Source organism: Microtus ochrogaster (assembly GCF_000317375.1).
Source record: "Microtus ochrogaster isolate Prairie Vole_2 chromosome 14 unlocalized genomic scaffold, MicOch1.0 chr14_random_2, whole genome shotgun sequence".
NCBI classification, from domain to species: domain Eukaryota; kingdom Metazoa; phylum Chordata; class Mammalia; order Rodentia; family Cricetidae; genus Microtus; species Microtus ochrogaster.
In genome coordinates this window covers 6,127,950-6,144,574 of record NW_004949097.1, presented here as the reverse complement: position 1 = coordinate 6,144,574, position 16,625 = coordinate 6,127,950, and the positions used below count along the sequence as shown (strand labels likewise).

The 16,625-nt window shown below is 38.1% G+C and overlaps 1 protein-coding gene across 1 annotated transcript in view; it reads right to left on the bottom strand.

Moving 5' to 3' along the window:
* Pik3c2g (phosphatidylinositol-4-phosphate 3-kinase catalytic subunit type 2 gamma) overlaps positions 1-16,625 on the bottom strand; it is a 361,584-nt gene that overhangs the window by 229,654 nt on the left and 115,305 nt on the right. Inside the window, exons 16-17 of the mRNA XM_005364544.1 lie at positions 15,799-15,929; positions 6,883-7,071 (exon numbers count right to left, since the gene is read on the bottom strand). Coding sequence (XP_005364601.1) covers positions 6,883-7,071; positions 15,799-15,929 — 320 coding nt within the window. The remainder of the gene's footprint in view (positions 1-6,882; positions 7,072-15,798; positions 15,930-16,625) is intronic.

The following is a 16,625-nucleotide window of genomic DNA, read 5'->3' as shown; positions in this document are numbered from 1 at the left end:
TTGTTCTCAATATTGTTTGTTATATTTATCATTTGTTATTATTGTTTATTGTTTATAGTATTTGGTTTAGTTCTGTCTTATTTAGACAAAAGGGGGAGATGTAGGGTTAAGCCAGCCCCTTTAGGGGGACGGGTTTGCTTCGGGCGAATGTTGACTGATAAATCTGATAAATTGGGCTTGCGGAGCCTGTGCGCTTCCTTTTTTTTCCTGCCTCCTGTGAAACGGCTAAGTGGGAACCACGGTTCTGTAAGTTTGTATAAACATTAAAACTGTATATATTCTTTAATATCTGCCTTGCATTTATTTACGCTGATACATTTTCCTGCTTCAGCCACCATATCATGCTTCCCTAGCTATGATGGACTCTCTATCCCTCTGGTACCATAGCTAAAACAAACATTTTCTTCAGTAAGTTGCTTGGCCATGGCATTTTACTACAGCCATAGAAAAGTAACTAATACAACCCAAAGAGATAAGAAAATGGCATGGAGATACTGTCTAACAGACTATGGGCAGTGGTCATCAGCCTTCCTAATGGTGCAACCCTTTAACACAGTTCCTTGTGTTATGGTAACTCCCAACCATACACATATTTTTTGTTGCTATTTTATAACTATAATTTGCCACTTTTATGAATCATAATGTAAATACATGTGTTTTTTGATGGTTTTAGGTGACCCCTTTGAACGTAATTTAGCCTTAAAGGTGTCACAACCCACAGGTTAAGAACATCTGGTCTTTGGGCTTAAATAGAAAGTTGGGCATTAACTAACTATATTACCACCATGCAAAAGGATAGAATTTTAAACATTCTCACCACAAAATGATAAGTCAAATACATTAATTAGCTTAATTTAATCTTTCTATAATATAAAACCATGAAAAGGGTCACAGGACACCTCATGAACATGGAGTGCTTTTATAGATGAGCTAAGAAATAAAATTTTAAGTACTTGAGGAGCAAGAATTTTTCTTACTGTGCTCTGCGGTGGTTCATCTAATTCTGCTGCGCTGCTTATGGCCTGATTCCATTTACTGTTTCTCTAAAGCATTTTCTGTGTAATGATGCTATGACCCCTTTCACGATTCCCTTTGATCACTCGGCTCCCTTTCCCTTTTTGTCTTCTGGCCTTCCTTTGTGCTGCTTTTACAAAGCTGCTCTATCTCCTATTTTCTAAATATCTGTTTGTTTGGTTTTTAAAAATCTCTTCTACGTTTGTGGCGTCCATTACCATCTAAAGATCTTAAGGCTCCTGTTATTCTTTGAGGTTTATTTTTCTTTGCAAAACTTCAGATCTCCAGGCTGAACTGCATACCATACTGGGAAGTTCCTTGAGGTCTCGTGTTAAGGTTTTAGGTTGTAAACAATACCCTTCAACTTATGCTACTCTAATCTGCTATTCCTTCTGTGGCCCTTGTCTTAGTCCACAATGGTGTTTTCAAGCACTGAGTCTGAGCTTGAATTCCTTATTATCTCTCCTCCCTCTGTGGCTTTCTTCCAAAGCAACCTCCCCAGTCTACTCTGTGGCTAACTACTCCTGGCAAGATGAAGCCATGAAGATTTTTGCAAGGGGATTATTGCTAAACTTGACATCCAGCTAATAATAGCCTTGCTGTCCCCTCCTTCTTAAAACAGATTCTTCATGGAGTTGCTAGAATTATTCTTTTAAACACAAGCCTGCCAACAAAATTCCAGGGACTGTTCTCATAAGACTGTATTCTTTACCTGAACCACAAAGCCCCACATAATCTTCCTCAGGCCAGTGTTTTCAATTTTGTGTCCCATGGAAATTCTTTTATGTTAAAGTATTCGCTCTCCCCTGAACCCTCATAGCCATGCACGTGCTACCATTCTTGAGGAAATCTTTGCAAGACTTGGAGTCAGGACTCGGTTTCACTGTGAACATTTTCCTACTTTCTGTGGCATAATTTGCTGGCTCACCTTCATGCCTATCTAGCGCTTACTACTGACTTTAATTAAAGTCTAACAGAACACATCATGTGGTGGCCTCTGGTGCAAGCAAGCCTTTCCTTGCAGACTGTGTGTTTTTCCTAGTAACAGGAACTTAGCTGATATTTCCCTCTTTGATTAAGTGCATAGCGCATATTTTTTTGCTCCATAATTGAAAAAGAAGCACCGCAACCCATAGCTTAATTAGGCATCTAAATAATGGAAAATTTAATTGTCTCACTATTGTGAATTCCATCCTTCCTACTTACAATGCTAGTCAAGACTGACTTTAGTATAAATTTATCTGTACAATATGAGAGAGTGACTTGTTGTAAGTATTTTAGTGAAGTCTCCCTCCAAGGGAATTGATTTTGGAAGCTATGATATTGTTTATTTGATACTGCTTTTCTTCCTGAAAAGCAAATTTTACATCATGTGAGGGGAGCCAGATTTGGTGCCCTGTCAGACTGTTACTTAAGCTTCTAGTTCAGTTTTCTGAATTTCTTTTTTAAAAATCATTTTGTTTATTAAAAATGACTCTTAATGGGGTTCTGTAACTTATTTGCTATTATCCACTGAATCCTTGTATTTGTGCATGGAGGTTCACGAAAAGCACATCTAATTCACTCAGAACCACTAACCTCAGCTCAGGTCTTTGCTGTTCCACCTTCTGCAATGGAAGGACCAGTGCCCAGCAGACTCTCTACTGCCACTCAGTGGTGGAAAAGTGAACACCCAGTGGCTCGCTCTAGGTGCATTAAGTGTCAGCATGTCTCTTGCTTAGAACGCAAATGAAGTGGAGAGTCTTCAGGCAGGATGAAATAAACAGTAGTATTAAAAACCTTCCAAACTCAATCTGGAGAAAACCAGTTCTCAAGAGGTTAAGCCACGACCACAACAGACTCTTCAATGAAGGGTAGAAAAGAAGCAGAACTCCAAAGAACTCGTTCTTTGCTAACCCACGTAATAAGCACACACTGTTCTCAGAAGAGTCATCTTTTGAATTTAGAGTTGTGGAAAGGCTCATTTCTGGAAACAGCTTGTCCTCAAGCTTTTTAACAGTTCAGCTAGACCGAGAGTGGGAGTCACAGGATGCTCACAATGGAAATTCGCCAACCTTGCCAGTGACCTTATCTGCTGCGTGATCAGGAGCTGGAAAGTCGGCAATCAGAACAGGGTCCCAGAACGCAGCTTCACGAGCAGGTCTCCGCTTTGACAGGACCCTGCTCATCTCTGACTATGGAGTCTGATGATTCCAGAGAGCAGGGCTGAGTGAAAGAAAATCATTTGTGTGTGATGATCTAGCCCTTGCTGTTCACAAGTAGGGAAAAAGAAAGCCTAAGTGTTTAAGAAGTACTGTGATTTGAATATAAAATGATCCCAAAGATTGCCTCAGGTCCTAGAGGGCCTCAATCTAGAGTAGCAGGTGGCAGTGAGCACTATATGCATGTGTTAGCTAGGAACCAAAGCCAGGTCCTCTCTAAGAGCAGGACAGGTATTTTTTTTCATTTAGATTTGCTTTATTTATTTATCTAGTTTTTTATTTATGTATGTTTAATTTATTCTTCTCTCTTACGTTACATCACAACTGCAGTCCCCCATCCACCCCTCTTTTCCCCTACCTCCCCTTTTCCCCAGATCCACCCCTCCTCCAACTCCTTTCAGAAAAGAGCAGGCCTCCTCAGGATATCAACCAAATATAGCAGAACAAGCTCCAATAAGACCAGACATATATATTCACATCAAGGCTAAATGAGGCAAGCCAGAAAGATGAATGAACACCAAAGCAGACAAAAGACTCAGAGATAGCTCCCGCTCCCATTGTAAGGAGTCCACAAGGACACCATGCTGCTAACACATAACATACATGCAGAGGACTTAGGTCAGACCCACACAAGCTCCCTGATCACTACGAGTCCACTTGGGTCCTACTCAGTTGATTTTGTAGGCCGTGTTCTTGTGGTGTCCTTGATCCCTCTGTCTCTTCCAGTCCTTCCTCCACCTCCTCTACAGGACACCGCAAGCACTGCCTGCCTAATTTTTGGCAGTAGAGGCTTTTAACTACTGAAGCTCATGTGATTGAACACTTGGCTGTCAGCTGCTGGTGCTCTCTGGGAATTTTCAGAACCTTGCCAGAGGAAGGGCATCACTGTGAGCAGGCTTTGAGTTTTTAAACCTGTTCCTACTTTTTGTTCTCTCTCACCCCCCCCTCTTTTTTATTTTATTTTTGAGACAGTGCTTCTCTGTAGCTTTGGAGCCTGTCCTGGAACTAGCTCTCGTAGATCAGGTTGGCCTTGAACTCAGAGATCCACCTGCCTCTGCCTCCTAAGTGCTGGGATTAAAAGCGTGAGGCATTACCATCTGGCTCTCTCTCCATTTCTTAACTGCCAGGTCAGCCTCAAACTCCTTCAGGCGATGCTTTCCTCCACCATGATTATTCTACTGCCCTGGATCTGTAGACCAAAATAATCCATTTCTCACCTAAATTACTTTTTTGTTGGGGATATCATGTTAGAGCAGCAGAGAGGTCACTCACCCATGCAGGAAGCTGAGGTTCAGGTAGCAAGATCTGTCTGTGCCAGTGCCTACACTTGCTCCTCAGCCCCTCAGTGTACTAGGTCATGGGGTGACAGTCTCTAAAAACTGAGATGACAGTCTCTAGGATTAGAAATTGATTAGAAAAATAATAATGTTTACTTCTTAGTTATTGTGGGCATTGAAGAAGATAATACTAAGTGTTACTAATTAAAAATTTGGCCTATACACTGAAAATTTGAGTCAAATAGATTTTCAAGATCTGTTTAGGTAGAGAATACATAGGATTGAGAACATAGACTCAATCCAGTGAATTATCTCACTTTTTAATCCAGTAAAATGAATTACTGCATTTTCCCTGAAAGGATCTCTAGAATAATATCTCATGAAATTTTTTTTTTAAGCATTGACATTTAAAGCCATTAGAAAATTTGTAAAACTAACATGATTCTTAATGAAGTCAGGCTGTTTGGAAGACATAAAAAGTTGTCTCAACAATCAAACTTCAATATCTTTCATAGATTCATAGTCTTTAACCTAATGTATTTTTGGTGAAATTATTTTTTGACAGAGTCTTTATATATAGTTAATGCTGACCTGGTACTCTTTGGGCTAGACTTTCACATATGGTAATTCTCCTGCTGCAGTTTCCCATGTGATAGGATTAAGGACATGTGCCAATGCACCCATTTTATTTTGTAAAAGATAATGCAAAACAGTGTTTTTCTTTTACAGCTTTTTTTTTCCAAATTGGTGTGAGTGTGTGTGTGCGCGTGTGTCTGTCTGTGTGCATGTGTGCACATGTGACCATGTGCCAAGTGCTACCTCACACATACGAGGGCCAGAGGACAACTTCCAGGAGTCAATTCTCTTCTACCATTTTTACATGGTTTCCAGATATCAAATTCAGATGAGCAGGTTTGGTGGCAAAGATTTTACACATGAGTCACCCTGCTGGTCTAAAGAACTATGTTTCTCAAAATGTTATTTAAGTATCATTCAATTTATTTTACTTTGTATAGTAGTACCTGCGTACAGAGAGAAGACAGACAGACAGACAGACACACCACACACACACACACACACACACACACACACACACACACACACACCTCTCCTTACAACCATTCCCTCTACATTATCATCACTGGGTTTCACGCTTCTATATCTCTGCATATTTCATACAAATGGGAGCGTGCAACACAAGGTCTTTGGTTGGTGGATTCTTTCACTTAGTATGCTCCTTCCAGAGTTTGCTCATATTGTCACATATATCAATATTATTCTTTTAATTAATTATGATACTATACAGAGCACATTTCATTTATTCATTGGTGGGCATTTGAGTTGCGTGTATAATTTTGTGTACTTTGTGATCTGTGATGTTTTCAATAGTTATGTAGGAGTTTTAAGTGGGCATAATTTTTGCTAATGTTGGGTACAAAATTACTAGTAGAATTACTGGGTCACATTGTAACTCGGTGTTCACCACGTAAGAACTTCAAAGCCAGGTCTCCCCCTATGCTTACACCTGCTCCGCATTCCCCCTCGACAATGAGACTCTGATTTTCTGCATCCTTATCAAGGCTTTATACTTTTTGATTATTGTCAGTCCTGGTGAGAGAAGCCCCTCATGTGTGCTCCCTGGCTTCCTTTGCATGTTTTCCCAATAGCCAACGATACCAGATTAGTATGGTGTCATGCACTTTGTGCATATTTGTATAGTTTTCTTGAGGAAGTGTTTGTCAGATCTTTTACTCAATTTAAAAGTAGGTTATTTATCTTTCTGTTGCTCTACTTTTAGTCTGTACATATTCCACATACAATTACCTTAATAGATAGAAGATGCATCAATGTTTCCTTCTTCTCTGTCAGCTGTTGATGTCAGACTTTGAACCAATTTCTCATTCATTAGTCAATTTGGGGATGATGGGAGGATAATTAATTGTGCTGCTGTTTTAAGTCTTCAGCAGAAAACAAATAGGATTTCACCAAGCAATGATGGAGAGCTTTGGCTAATTTTATATTTTAGTGAGAAGTAGAGGTTAAGTTTGTGGTGCAGGCATTTTCTTTCTGAGATAACACCTCATTATGTATGCCAGGGTAATACTGAATTGACAGCAGTTCTCCTGCCTCAGCTTCCCCAGCTCTTTTTCTTTAAGAGAAAGTGGATGCGCCACTTAAGAAACTATAGCCATTAATTGAGCTTTATCTTTAGTGTGAAGATACATTTAAAGCTTAGAGTGTTTGAAAGTTATATGCATAGCTTGCTAGTTTTCTGAAATTAATGTCTATAGCTACTGAATTTGGGAACAGAATAACTGTGTAATTAATCCCATTGTCTTGTTTTTCCATTGTTCCTAACACATATCAAGATACATTTTGTTAAGTCTTACCTGGAAGTCAAAAGACCAAGTGCCTCCAGTGGGTGAGAAAATGTCCACTTTCTCAAGATGGCATGCATTTCAGAAACTGTCCCTTCATCCCATCCAGGCGCACTACCCAAAACCAGAGGGAGGGAGGAATTTTCATTATCACAGTAGAAACGATAAAACCACAGGTATCTTCTCTTTTCCCCAGAAAGTCTGAAAAGACAGATTGAAAATTGTTTTTTATTTTTTTGAACATTGTTGTAAATATAAATGCATAGTTCAAAACATTGCTTTATTATTTATTGAGTTATGATTTGATTTATAATGGAAAACTGATACTTTATCATAAAGAAGTTTGATAGTTTATTCTTTCAACTCATTTTCTGCTGGTGCATTCTTTGCAGAAAACAAAAAAACACCTTCATTTTAGATAATTTACATTTTTTCTATTCCCTTATTATTGCTGCTTTAAAAATACTTCATTTTTTTTGGCAGGGGGGCGCAAAACATCTTTCACCTCCAAGGCAGGCCATGTGTGTCTTGTAACTCAAGCTGAGAGGAACAGTCTTGTTTTCCTGTTCTTCCTTTACAATAAGTCAGTGGAGTAGCAAGTGGGTTTGTAAAGGAAAGGTATAGTTTAAGGACGAGATTCCATCTTCTCAGAAAGGTTCTACCAGAGTTTAAAGTTAGGCAAAGTTTCACCAAAGTTAGCCCTTGGCCTAACTTCACAAAGATCTTAGTTTATCACTGGGTGACCAAATTCACTAGAATCTGGAGTAAACATATCTCCGATATAATTTTTCTAAATTGGTGTGGGAAGTCCTTCTGTGTATGTGTTGCTTTTATTGGTTAATAAATAAGGAAACTGCTTTGGCTTGTGATAGGGCAGAATAGAGCTAGGCAGGAAAACTAAATTGAATACTTGGAAAAAGAAGGTGGAGTCAAGGAGATGCCATGCAGCCACCAGAGGAGAAAGATGTGAACTGCCAGTCGAAACCTTGCCAGTAAGCCATGAGCCTTGTGGTAAAATATAAAATAATAGAAATGGGTTAATTTAAGATTTAAGTGCTAGCCAACAAGAAGCTAGAGCTGATAGGCTGATCAGTGATTTAAGTAATATAGTTTCTGTGTCATTATTTTGGGAGTCTGGTGGCTGGGAAATGAACAAGCAGTCTCTACCAACACTAAATGCTCCACCTGAAACAGAGACCTCAATTTAAGACACAGGGGCTGGTTTCTGGGTAGTTTATCATGATGCTCTTAGCCCAACGAAATCATTAATAGCACAGCCTTTAAGGGGACAAAATCTGTTGCATGACCATATCTGTATCAATTTTTAACCTTTGCCTTTCCCAACAATAATCTGGCTTATCTTAAACCATCCAAAACTTCCAGAAGAGTATGAGAAATATTAGATGATTGGAGAGGCAGAAGTATCCTTCACCTAAAAGATGAGCATATTGACATATCCAAATGACTTTTATGACATGTCTAGATTCTTCTGTTTGTTACTGTTTTTCCCATCAATAATAAAAGACCCCAGAATGGGTTATTCTGGTTAACTTCCTTCTGTAATACTGAGCGGTGACATTCCCCCATACTGTCTCTCAAGAAGCAGAATTTACATAAGAGAAAATACAGAGAATCAGTTCAATGAATTTTGATAAATGAATTTTCCAACTAGCAATGCACTCCTGTCAATGTACAAAACAATTTTTTTCCATGTTGCCAGAGGCATGAACAGGGTTGATTTCCTTCACTTTGGATTAGTATAATCCTTTATTTTTGCCTACTTTTGCTCAAAAATGATTTTGAAATTATCTGTATTGTTGAGTGTGTCAATAGCCCATTCTTTATAATTAGTGGCTATTATTCTTTTGTACGAATATGCTACAATTTCCTTATGTAATCTTTTACTTGGTGGCCATCTGAGTTATTTCCTTTTTGAAGGACATTATAAATCAAAGCCCCATGAATATACACATGGAAGCTTTTTAGTGTTTTTATTTTCTTTCTCTGCAGATAGTCTAGTGCCTGTGGTGGTTTGGGCCACTTGTGTACTTGTGGAATAGGAGGGTGTTGACAGTGGTTTCTGTCCCACCCAGTCCAGCAGCAATTCAGTCCCAAAGAAACATTCAGAGGTTTACATTAATTATAAACTGGATGGCCTAGTAGCTCAGTCTTCTTGTTAACTCTTATATCTTATATTAGCCCATAATTATTGTCTCTGTTAGCTATGTGCCATGGTACCTTTAATCAGTGAGGCATTCTTATCTTGCTTCCTCTGCATCTGGGTGATGACTACAGACTGGGCCTTTCCTCTTCCCAGCATTCTCCAATTCTAGTTGTTCCACCTCTATTTCCTGCCTGACTGCTGGCCAATCAGCGTCTTATCAAACTAATACAAGTAAGTGATAAATCTTTACAGGGTACAAGACCACTGTCTCACATCACTTCCCCCCTTTTATTCAAAACAAAACTTTCAATCTAATTTCCTTTATTTAGCTTTCTTCCTGACCATTAATTATAACAACTTGTAACCAACACTATAAACAAAGAAAAATATCAATAATCCATTTTTTGGGAATGTGGGCATAGTTTTTTAGGCTACTTCCTACTGATTGGGGGTGCTGATAATCTTAAGGGGACCTAAAGAAAATTTAGGATTATGGTCAAGTCATGACTGGAATATTCTGTGAGGCTTGATCATCTCAGCCAGCAGTCTTGAGGTTTTTCTGGATATAGAACTCAGAGGAAACTCCAGCAGAGGTCCTCTGAAATGTTGGAACATCTGGGCCATCCTCTCCTATCAGAAATTTGTCAGTGGGTCTTCCCTGATCAAACTTTATTTTTCTTAACCCAGAATGAATTCACAGCCTCTCATTTCCTGTGGAAACAAAAGCAAAACCTCTTCTCCAAAGCAACATATATTTTGATTTAAATTTTGAAGTCAAGGCATTTTCAAAATATATATGTCATATTAATCCAGCAGCATTTATAGTCAAGTGTCTTTCAGCAGCTATTGCTCCTTTCTCAGCCATCAAATAATTCAAAGACAACACAATAACATACAGTATACAGATTCTCTGTGCATTTTCCATTTTTAACTTGGCCTTATTTTAAACTCTAGTTCTTTTATTTTTATTTTTAATTTTTGGCTTTTTGAGACTAGGTTTCTCTGCGTATCTTTACCTGTCCTGGAATTCCCTCTGTAGACCAGGCTGTCTTTGAACTCACAGAGATCCACATGTTTCTGCCTCCCAAGTGCTAGCATTAAAGTTGTGTGCCACCACATCCAACTACTCTCTCTCTTTCTTTTTTAAGGGCTTTATCCTTTTTCTTTTCTTTCCCAAGGCTACAGATATTTTTAAAGACACTCTAAACCATTTAGAGGTTTTTTTTTTTAAAATCTGAATCTACCTTTACTGTATATCTCTTTTCTGACCTCATGAGTCTTTAATTTGCTAAACAATATGGCTAGGATTAAAACAGTGGCTTTGATGGCTGGATCCACTCAGTTTCTTTGCTTTCTGAGAGTCTATCTTCATGGTGCAGGGACTGATGGAAACCATGCTTATTGTCATAACTCTATGGAGTTTCCAGGACCCTGTCACCACCAAGAAGCATGCTGCTGGCTATTTATAAACACCTTTTAAGTGCTTTGTTACAGAGCCTCTTAAAAGGGCTACAGGGTTTTTTTTTCTAAAGCTGAGTCAGGAAGCCTCTCTTAAATGAGATGTGCTTGCCCACCTGAGAAAATGCTACTATCAAGAAGCCATGCTTAACTCTGTTCTTTTTGTGTCTAGAATTCCTTCTGAAACTCTCTAGGTTTTAAGTGGGACTTAGTTGTCCACGTTGGTGCCAATTCTGTTGACAGAGGTTTCTGTCATGCCTGGTTCTGCAGATGTTCAGTCCCCAAAAACATACAGAGGTTTTTAAATTATAAATTAGTTGGACTAATATCTCAGTCTTCTTGTTAACTCTTAATATTAGCCCATAATTCTTGTCTGTGTTAGCCTTTTATCATCTTGCTTCCTCTGTATCTCAGTGACAACTGTAGACTGAGTTTTTCCTCTTCCCAGCATTCTCCTATTCTAGCTGTCCTGCTTATACTTTCTGCCTGGCTGCTGGCCAATTAGTGTTTTGATACAAGTGCCAAATCTTTACAGGGTGCAAGACCATTGTCCCACAGTAGGAGAGTCCATTTCCAGAGGTGCCTATAAAGTTTCACATTCTTATGTGGAAATTGTGAGAGTTTCAGCTGAACCATGTTCAAATCAGTTTCTAATTGATTTTGTTTGTCTTTTTGGTGCTGTACTTTATAGTTGCTGATACTGGTTCATAATTTTAATTTACTTAGAATATATTTTTTCTTAAGCTGTGTCCTGTATCTTTTATGAGGCATATGAGGCATCTGCTTGTCTTGTAACTACCCTTTTGGCTAGATTATTTGGATTCCTTTGTATTTTCACTTATACTGAAAACAACAGTTTTGTTATATAAATGTCTTGTGCACATTTTCCCAGAATTTTTTTTCATATTTATATCTGAATTAATGTCTTTCAATAAACAGTTTTAAACTTTAACTCAACCTCTGTTTATTTCTGTCTTTGCTTGTCTGTCTGTCTCTGTTTCTATCTCTTTCTCTGTGAACATCTTTCTTTCTGTTTCCTCTCTGTCTATCCTAAGAGTCATTTTAAGAAAGCCTTTTAGTGTTAGATTTCACATTTAGAAGATCCATCGTAACTTAATTTCTGCCTGTGGTTGAGGACAGGCATTGAAGTTTTATCTTATCCTTCTTCCTGTGTCATTCTTGTCTCCGACTGCATTAGAGCAGCCATTTGTAGAAAATTCTTTCTTCATTAATCGTCTTTGTATCTTTGTGATACACACATCAGCCTTATAACTGGTGTTCCACGTCATGTATTCTACCCTGAATAATTTTTGCTTTGTTTACTTTGAAGTCATTGTTGTCTTTTACATCAATTTCTAAATGTACATGTAATCAGAGGATGGAAGTCTCTAACTTATTTTCACATTTCTTTCTCATAGGTATATTTATGGATTAACTTTAAACATTGAATTTGTGACATTTGCCTATTTTTTCCCTTAGAGTTGCTGTAGTGAAATCATCTGTTTTTTAAATCTCTAACATTATTTAAATTAACTCTTACTTCAATATAATCTGTAGTTTTGTTTTCCTAATAATCAGTTATCTTTTTTATAAATTGATCACATGCTAAATAAAACCCAAGAGCATTTTCTAGTTAACAGCCATTAGATACTAGGAATGCCACACTGCTCAGAGCATCTTCCTATTGCTTTCCGATTGAATGAACCAACAAGGTGTTCAGTAGGAGGGTTAATTTCAGGCAATCCAGTCTGAACCTTTTGAGATTTCTATTTATGATATATTAGGTCAGTTTTACGACAGCACCTATCTATAGATAGTCTACAGTAGACTTATTCCTGGCATACATCTTTCTGGTTTATTTACCAAACTTCTGGTATGTGTTCATGGTCAGAATTTCTCTTCTTCAGTTTCGCTCAACTTCTGAAGTCCACATTCATCTCACACCTCCGTGTAGGCCATGGAAAAATACCTGGTTATAAATAGTAACTAATTGCTCCAGGGCAGATGTCCAGCTCTCAGCCTGTCTACCTTCCTTCTGCCAACACTGTGTTCCGAAGTTTCTGGCTACCTTGTTATCATTAATCTCTGATCCCCACCATTTTCTGTTAAAATAACCAAACCACACAGTATTTTTAAAATTTTTTGTCTCTAAGCTTAAAGAAATTCATGTCTGAAAACACAGTTGCTTCCTGTGCATTTTGCTTGTGTTAAAATTCTGCAAGTTCCCAAGAACCATCTGGTCCTAGGTACAATTCATGCTAAAGCAGACATATATACTAATTTCAAAACGAACTTTTCATATGTATTTTAACCTTCAGCTTCCCATATATAGGGAACCACTTTATTGGTTGACATGAAGCTTTTATTTTCCTATCTGTTTTTACAAATATCACAAGAACCTTTGCAGTCTATCTTGAGTCTGAATTTCCCGACTCTGATTGCATGTGGCTAATTTGAAAGAAGGGATAATTAACTCGCTGAGCAAATGATAAAACATTGATTCAGTCACTAAATTGAATGTTATTTGTAAACGCCACACACTGAAGGCTGTCATCTATCTCTTCCCACAGTCCAGAGTGAGCTGCTGCTGCACAGCACATATTTAAGTGAAACAGAAGGAAATGTTGCTTCTTTAATGTATACAATTAACATAAACAAAATCTGAGGCAGAAAGACAAGTAGAATTCAATTGGGGTAGTTAATTAACTGTTAAAATGTGTGTCTTTAAATTAGCAATTTTTTAATGTGTATGACCGCGTGAGTCTATGGTGCGAGTGAGTGTGCACATGCACGTGTGCGAGCACACAAATACTCATGGAGACCAGAAGCGGAATTTGGAATTTCTGGAACTAGAGGTGTTTGCAGTTGTGAGCACCCTGACACATACACAGGTGCCGTGAACTGAACTCAGAAAAAGAGAGAGATTATTCAGCTTTAGGTAGACCACCTTTCTCAACCACTGCTACCACCTCAGAGGCCATCAGAGAGAGGAGCCTAAAATAATGTAGAAGTTAAGGATGGAGTCCATGATTACTGCACAAGACCCACGCAAGCTCAAGCTAGCCAAAATCTCGGCAAAGATGGGGAGATTCTCTCCATAGCACACCCCAAGTGAGGAGCAATTAGCCGTGCATAATCACTGGGGTGTGACTCATTCCTTTTACAGAATGCAGCTACTGACACTTTTCTCCTGCTCCAGTGTATGGTTCCACACTCACGTACACATGGGCAGTGCTAACCAGACTCAACCAGTCATTGCGCACACACAAAGTTGGGAGGAGGACATCTTAGAGGGATTGGAGAGAGCTGGAAGAGGGAAATGTAGGTGGATATAATCCAGTCTCATTGTACATGCTTAAATTCTCAAAATAAACAAAGGTTATAATAAAAAAAAACATAAAAGTAAAATTAAATACCATGAACTTGGGGTTAATTTATAAACACAAACTCCTAATATCTAGCTATAATTTGCTAGGTGTGGCCTTTTTGGTTTAAATATGTTTAAAATTTTGTAACATCGTCACTTTTTTCGTAATTAAAATCTCTCGTTACAACGACACATTGAGCAGTGTTCTTAAGTGGCACACTTTTTAAATGTAATGTTTTGTGTGTGTATATGTGTAGTTTTTTTTTTTTTTGGAAAAAATAGTAAAGAGGATTCATGCGGTGAAGGTGGAAATGATATGGAAAGAGATTGCCAGTATTTGTGTTTTAGGATTGTGAGACTCTTCCATCATTTTTAATACAGTAGCTTGGTCGGGCAAATATTACTGGAGGACACCTCAGGTTTTATGGGGTACACACTGTAGAGGAAAAACAGTGGCTAGGATTGGAAGCATAGTAATAAGTAAAGCACAGCAAAACCAGGATTGATAATTCCTTGTCCTCCTAGTTCTTGCAAATGGGTGAGGAGAGAAGAAATAAACCCATGAATAAACCTGACGATGACAGACTAGTAAGCGTGGTTACAGAGAGGAAGATTTCATTGGGTGAGGTGGTCAAGGAAGGCCCCCTGTGACAGGTGGCATTTCAGTGACAACTTTAATATGATTTAATCATGCAGAAAATTTAGAAAAGAATAATTCAGAAAACTAAATGTCCAATCGGAGTCTCAGGGAGGAAGAGGGACCATCCCAGGGGAAGCCTGTGAAGGGGGTTTACGTCACCAGTTTGAATCGAATGAACCCACAATGGTATGGGCTGAAACTAGAGGGTAGGACTCAAGATGGACCATGTCTGTACTGAACGTTCACAGTTGGGCTTCACCACACTGATGTCTCCATCAGAAATGACTCTATTGTCTTCCCAGTGATCAAATTAAATCCTGGTCTTCTCCATTGACCTATCCTGAGTTCTTTGCTTTATCTGGTGACGTATTTCCAAATCCTAACCAATGTCATCTATTTTGAATTGAGAATCTATATTTCTTCCCAATCCAGTCCCTACTTCCAGAGTCCACTGCTTTGCTTCCACCTTACGGAAATCCCAAGGTCTTGCCTAGAAAATCAAATTGACTCCCAGTTGCTTTGTGGGCTATTGTTTTTACTGATTTTTTAACACATTCTTAAACTTGTGTTTACAAGGATCACACAAAAAAAATATAATTCTTCTTTTTAAATTGATTTTTTCTTGAAATAAAATGTCCTATGCTATACATATACTGTGGTTCCAGCAATTTTTGTGTACATACTGATGGATATATGTACATTTGTACAACTTCTAGAGTTAATGCCTATGGTTTATTATTAATGAGCACAGCTGATGAGCTGTGACTCAGACATTACCAGGTAGCAAGCATAAATGCCATTAATTATCTTGTAGTTCCTCCAAGTGATTTTGGTTTTATTTAGAGAATTGCTCGTTGACACAGTATAAGAATTACTTATTAACTGATTTAGTGTTTATTAAAGATGATTTATTTCTGTTCTTTTAAATATCTGCCTTGATAATTAAATTCCAATTTTCCCTGCTTACTAAAACAGCTTCCCAGAACTTATTGGATGATGACTGAGCACCGTTTTTCTCTGAGATGTGATGCTGTTCACTAACCTGTCTCTGCCTCTAGTACTTTAGTACTTCATACCATTCCTTAATCTAAAGATCAAGTTGCTAAAAGACATAAAAAGTCTTTGTAGATGAGGCAAAATCATTTCTCAGTCTGTCCACATTAACTGATCATCTAGCACCGTGACTTCAGGAAATGAGAGGCCAGTATAGGACTGCAGGTGCTCCCTCAGAAGACACAAGTGCTCCAAGTGTGGTTGACAAGAGCATAACAGAGTCATTCTCAGGCCTGGCTCACTCACAGCAAAGGAGTCTGCTTCTGGGACAGTCTGGTGATGTGTTTTAAACACTCTCTTGGTGGTCCTTCAACGTCAGTTCTGTTCTCCTCAGAATCAGGTTTCACGTACTCCCACCCAGCAGCTGGAAAATCTATCTGTAACGAAGAGGTGATTTTCTATGTACTAAACATGCATGCAAATACATTTATAATTTCATGACATTTACTTGAGGTTTGTAGAAATGAAAGTAATAGTAATTTCTATTTTGTGCTGATTGCTTTAACATAATTTTTGAACAATTTATTAGAGTTTGGTATCTGTTATAAAGTAAAGAAATATGAAGACAATTGTACTTCCTTTTTCATGAGCTTCTTATGAAAACAGTGACTCCAATGTTCCCATGTCCCCCTTTTAAGCCCTGTTTGCCATGCGCATTGTGTAACCAAACAATATTTTTGATTTGAGTTTGGATGTCCCATCTATTGATGGGACAAGAATCCTTTCACCCTTATATCCTGAGATATGTTTTTAGTTAAACCTTGCTTCAGCAATAATCTGATCATAGCAAACAAAGTCAGAGTTAAAACTGACGGCAACAACAACAACAGAAATGACGCCAGGCTGTTTTTGCACTATGGAGGTGAGCTGGACAGTTTAGGCTCCATATTTTTTCTTAAGGTTAATAATTTTGTCCATTCTAAAGTTCAAATAGTCCACATAATGATTATTATGATTGGCTGAACTGTGTTAGATAGGTTTCATGGAGAAAATCTAGGAACATTCTAGTATGTGTGAGGTACAGCTTGAAATACAGTTTATTCTATTTTAGGTTTCTTTTTTTTTTTTTTTTT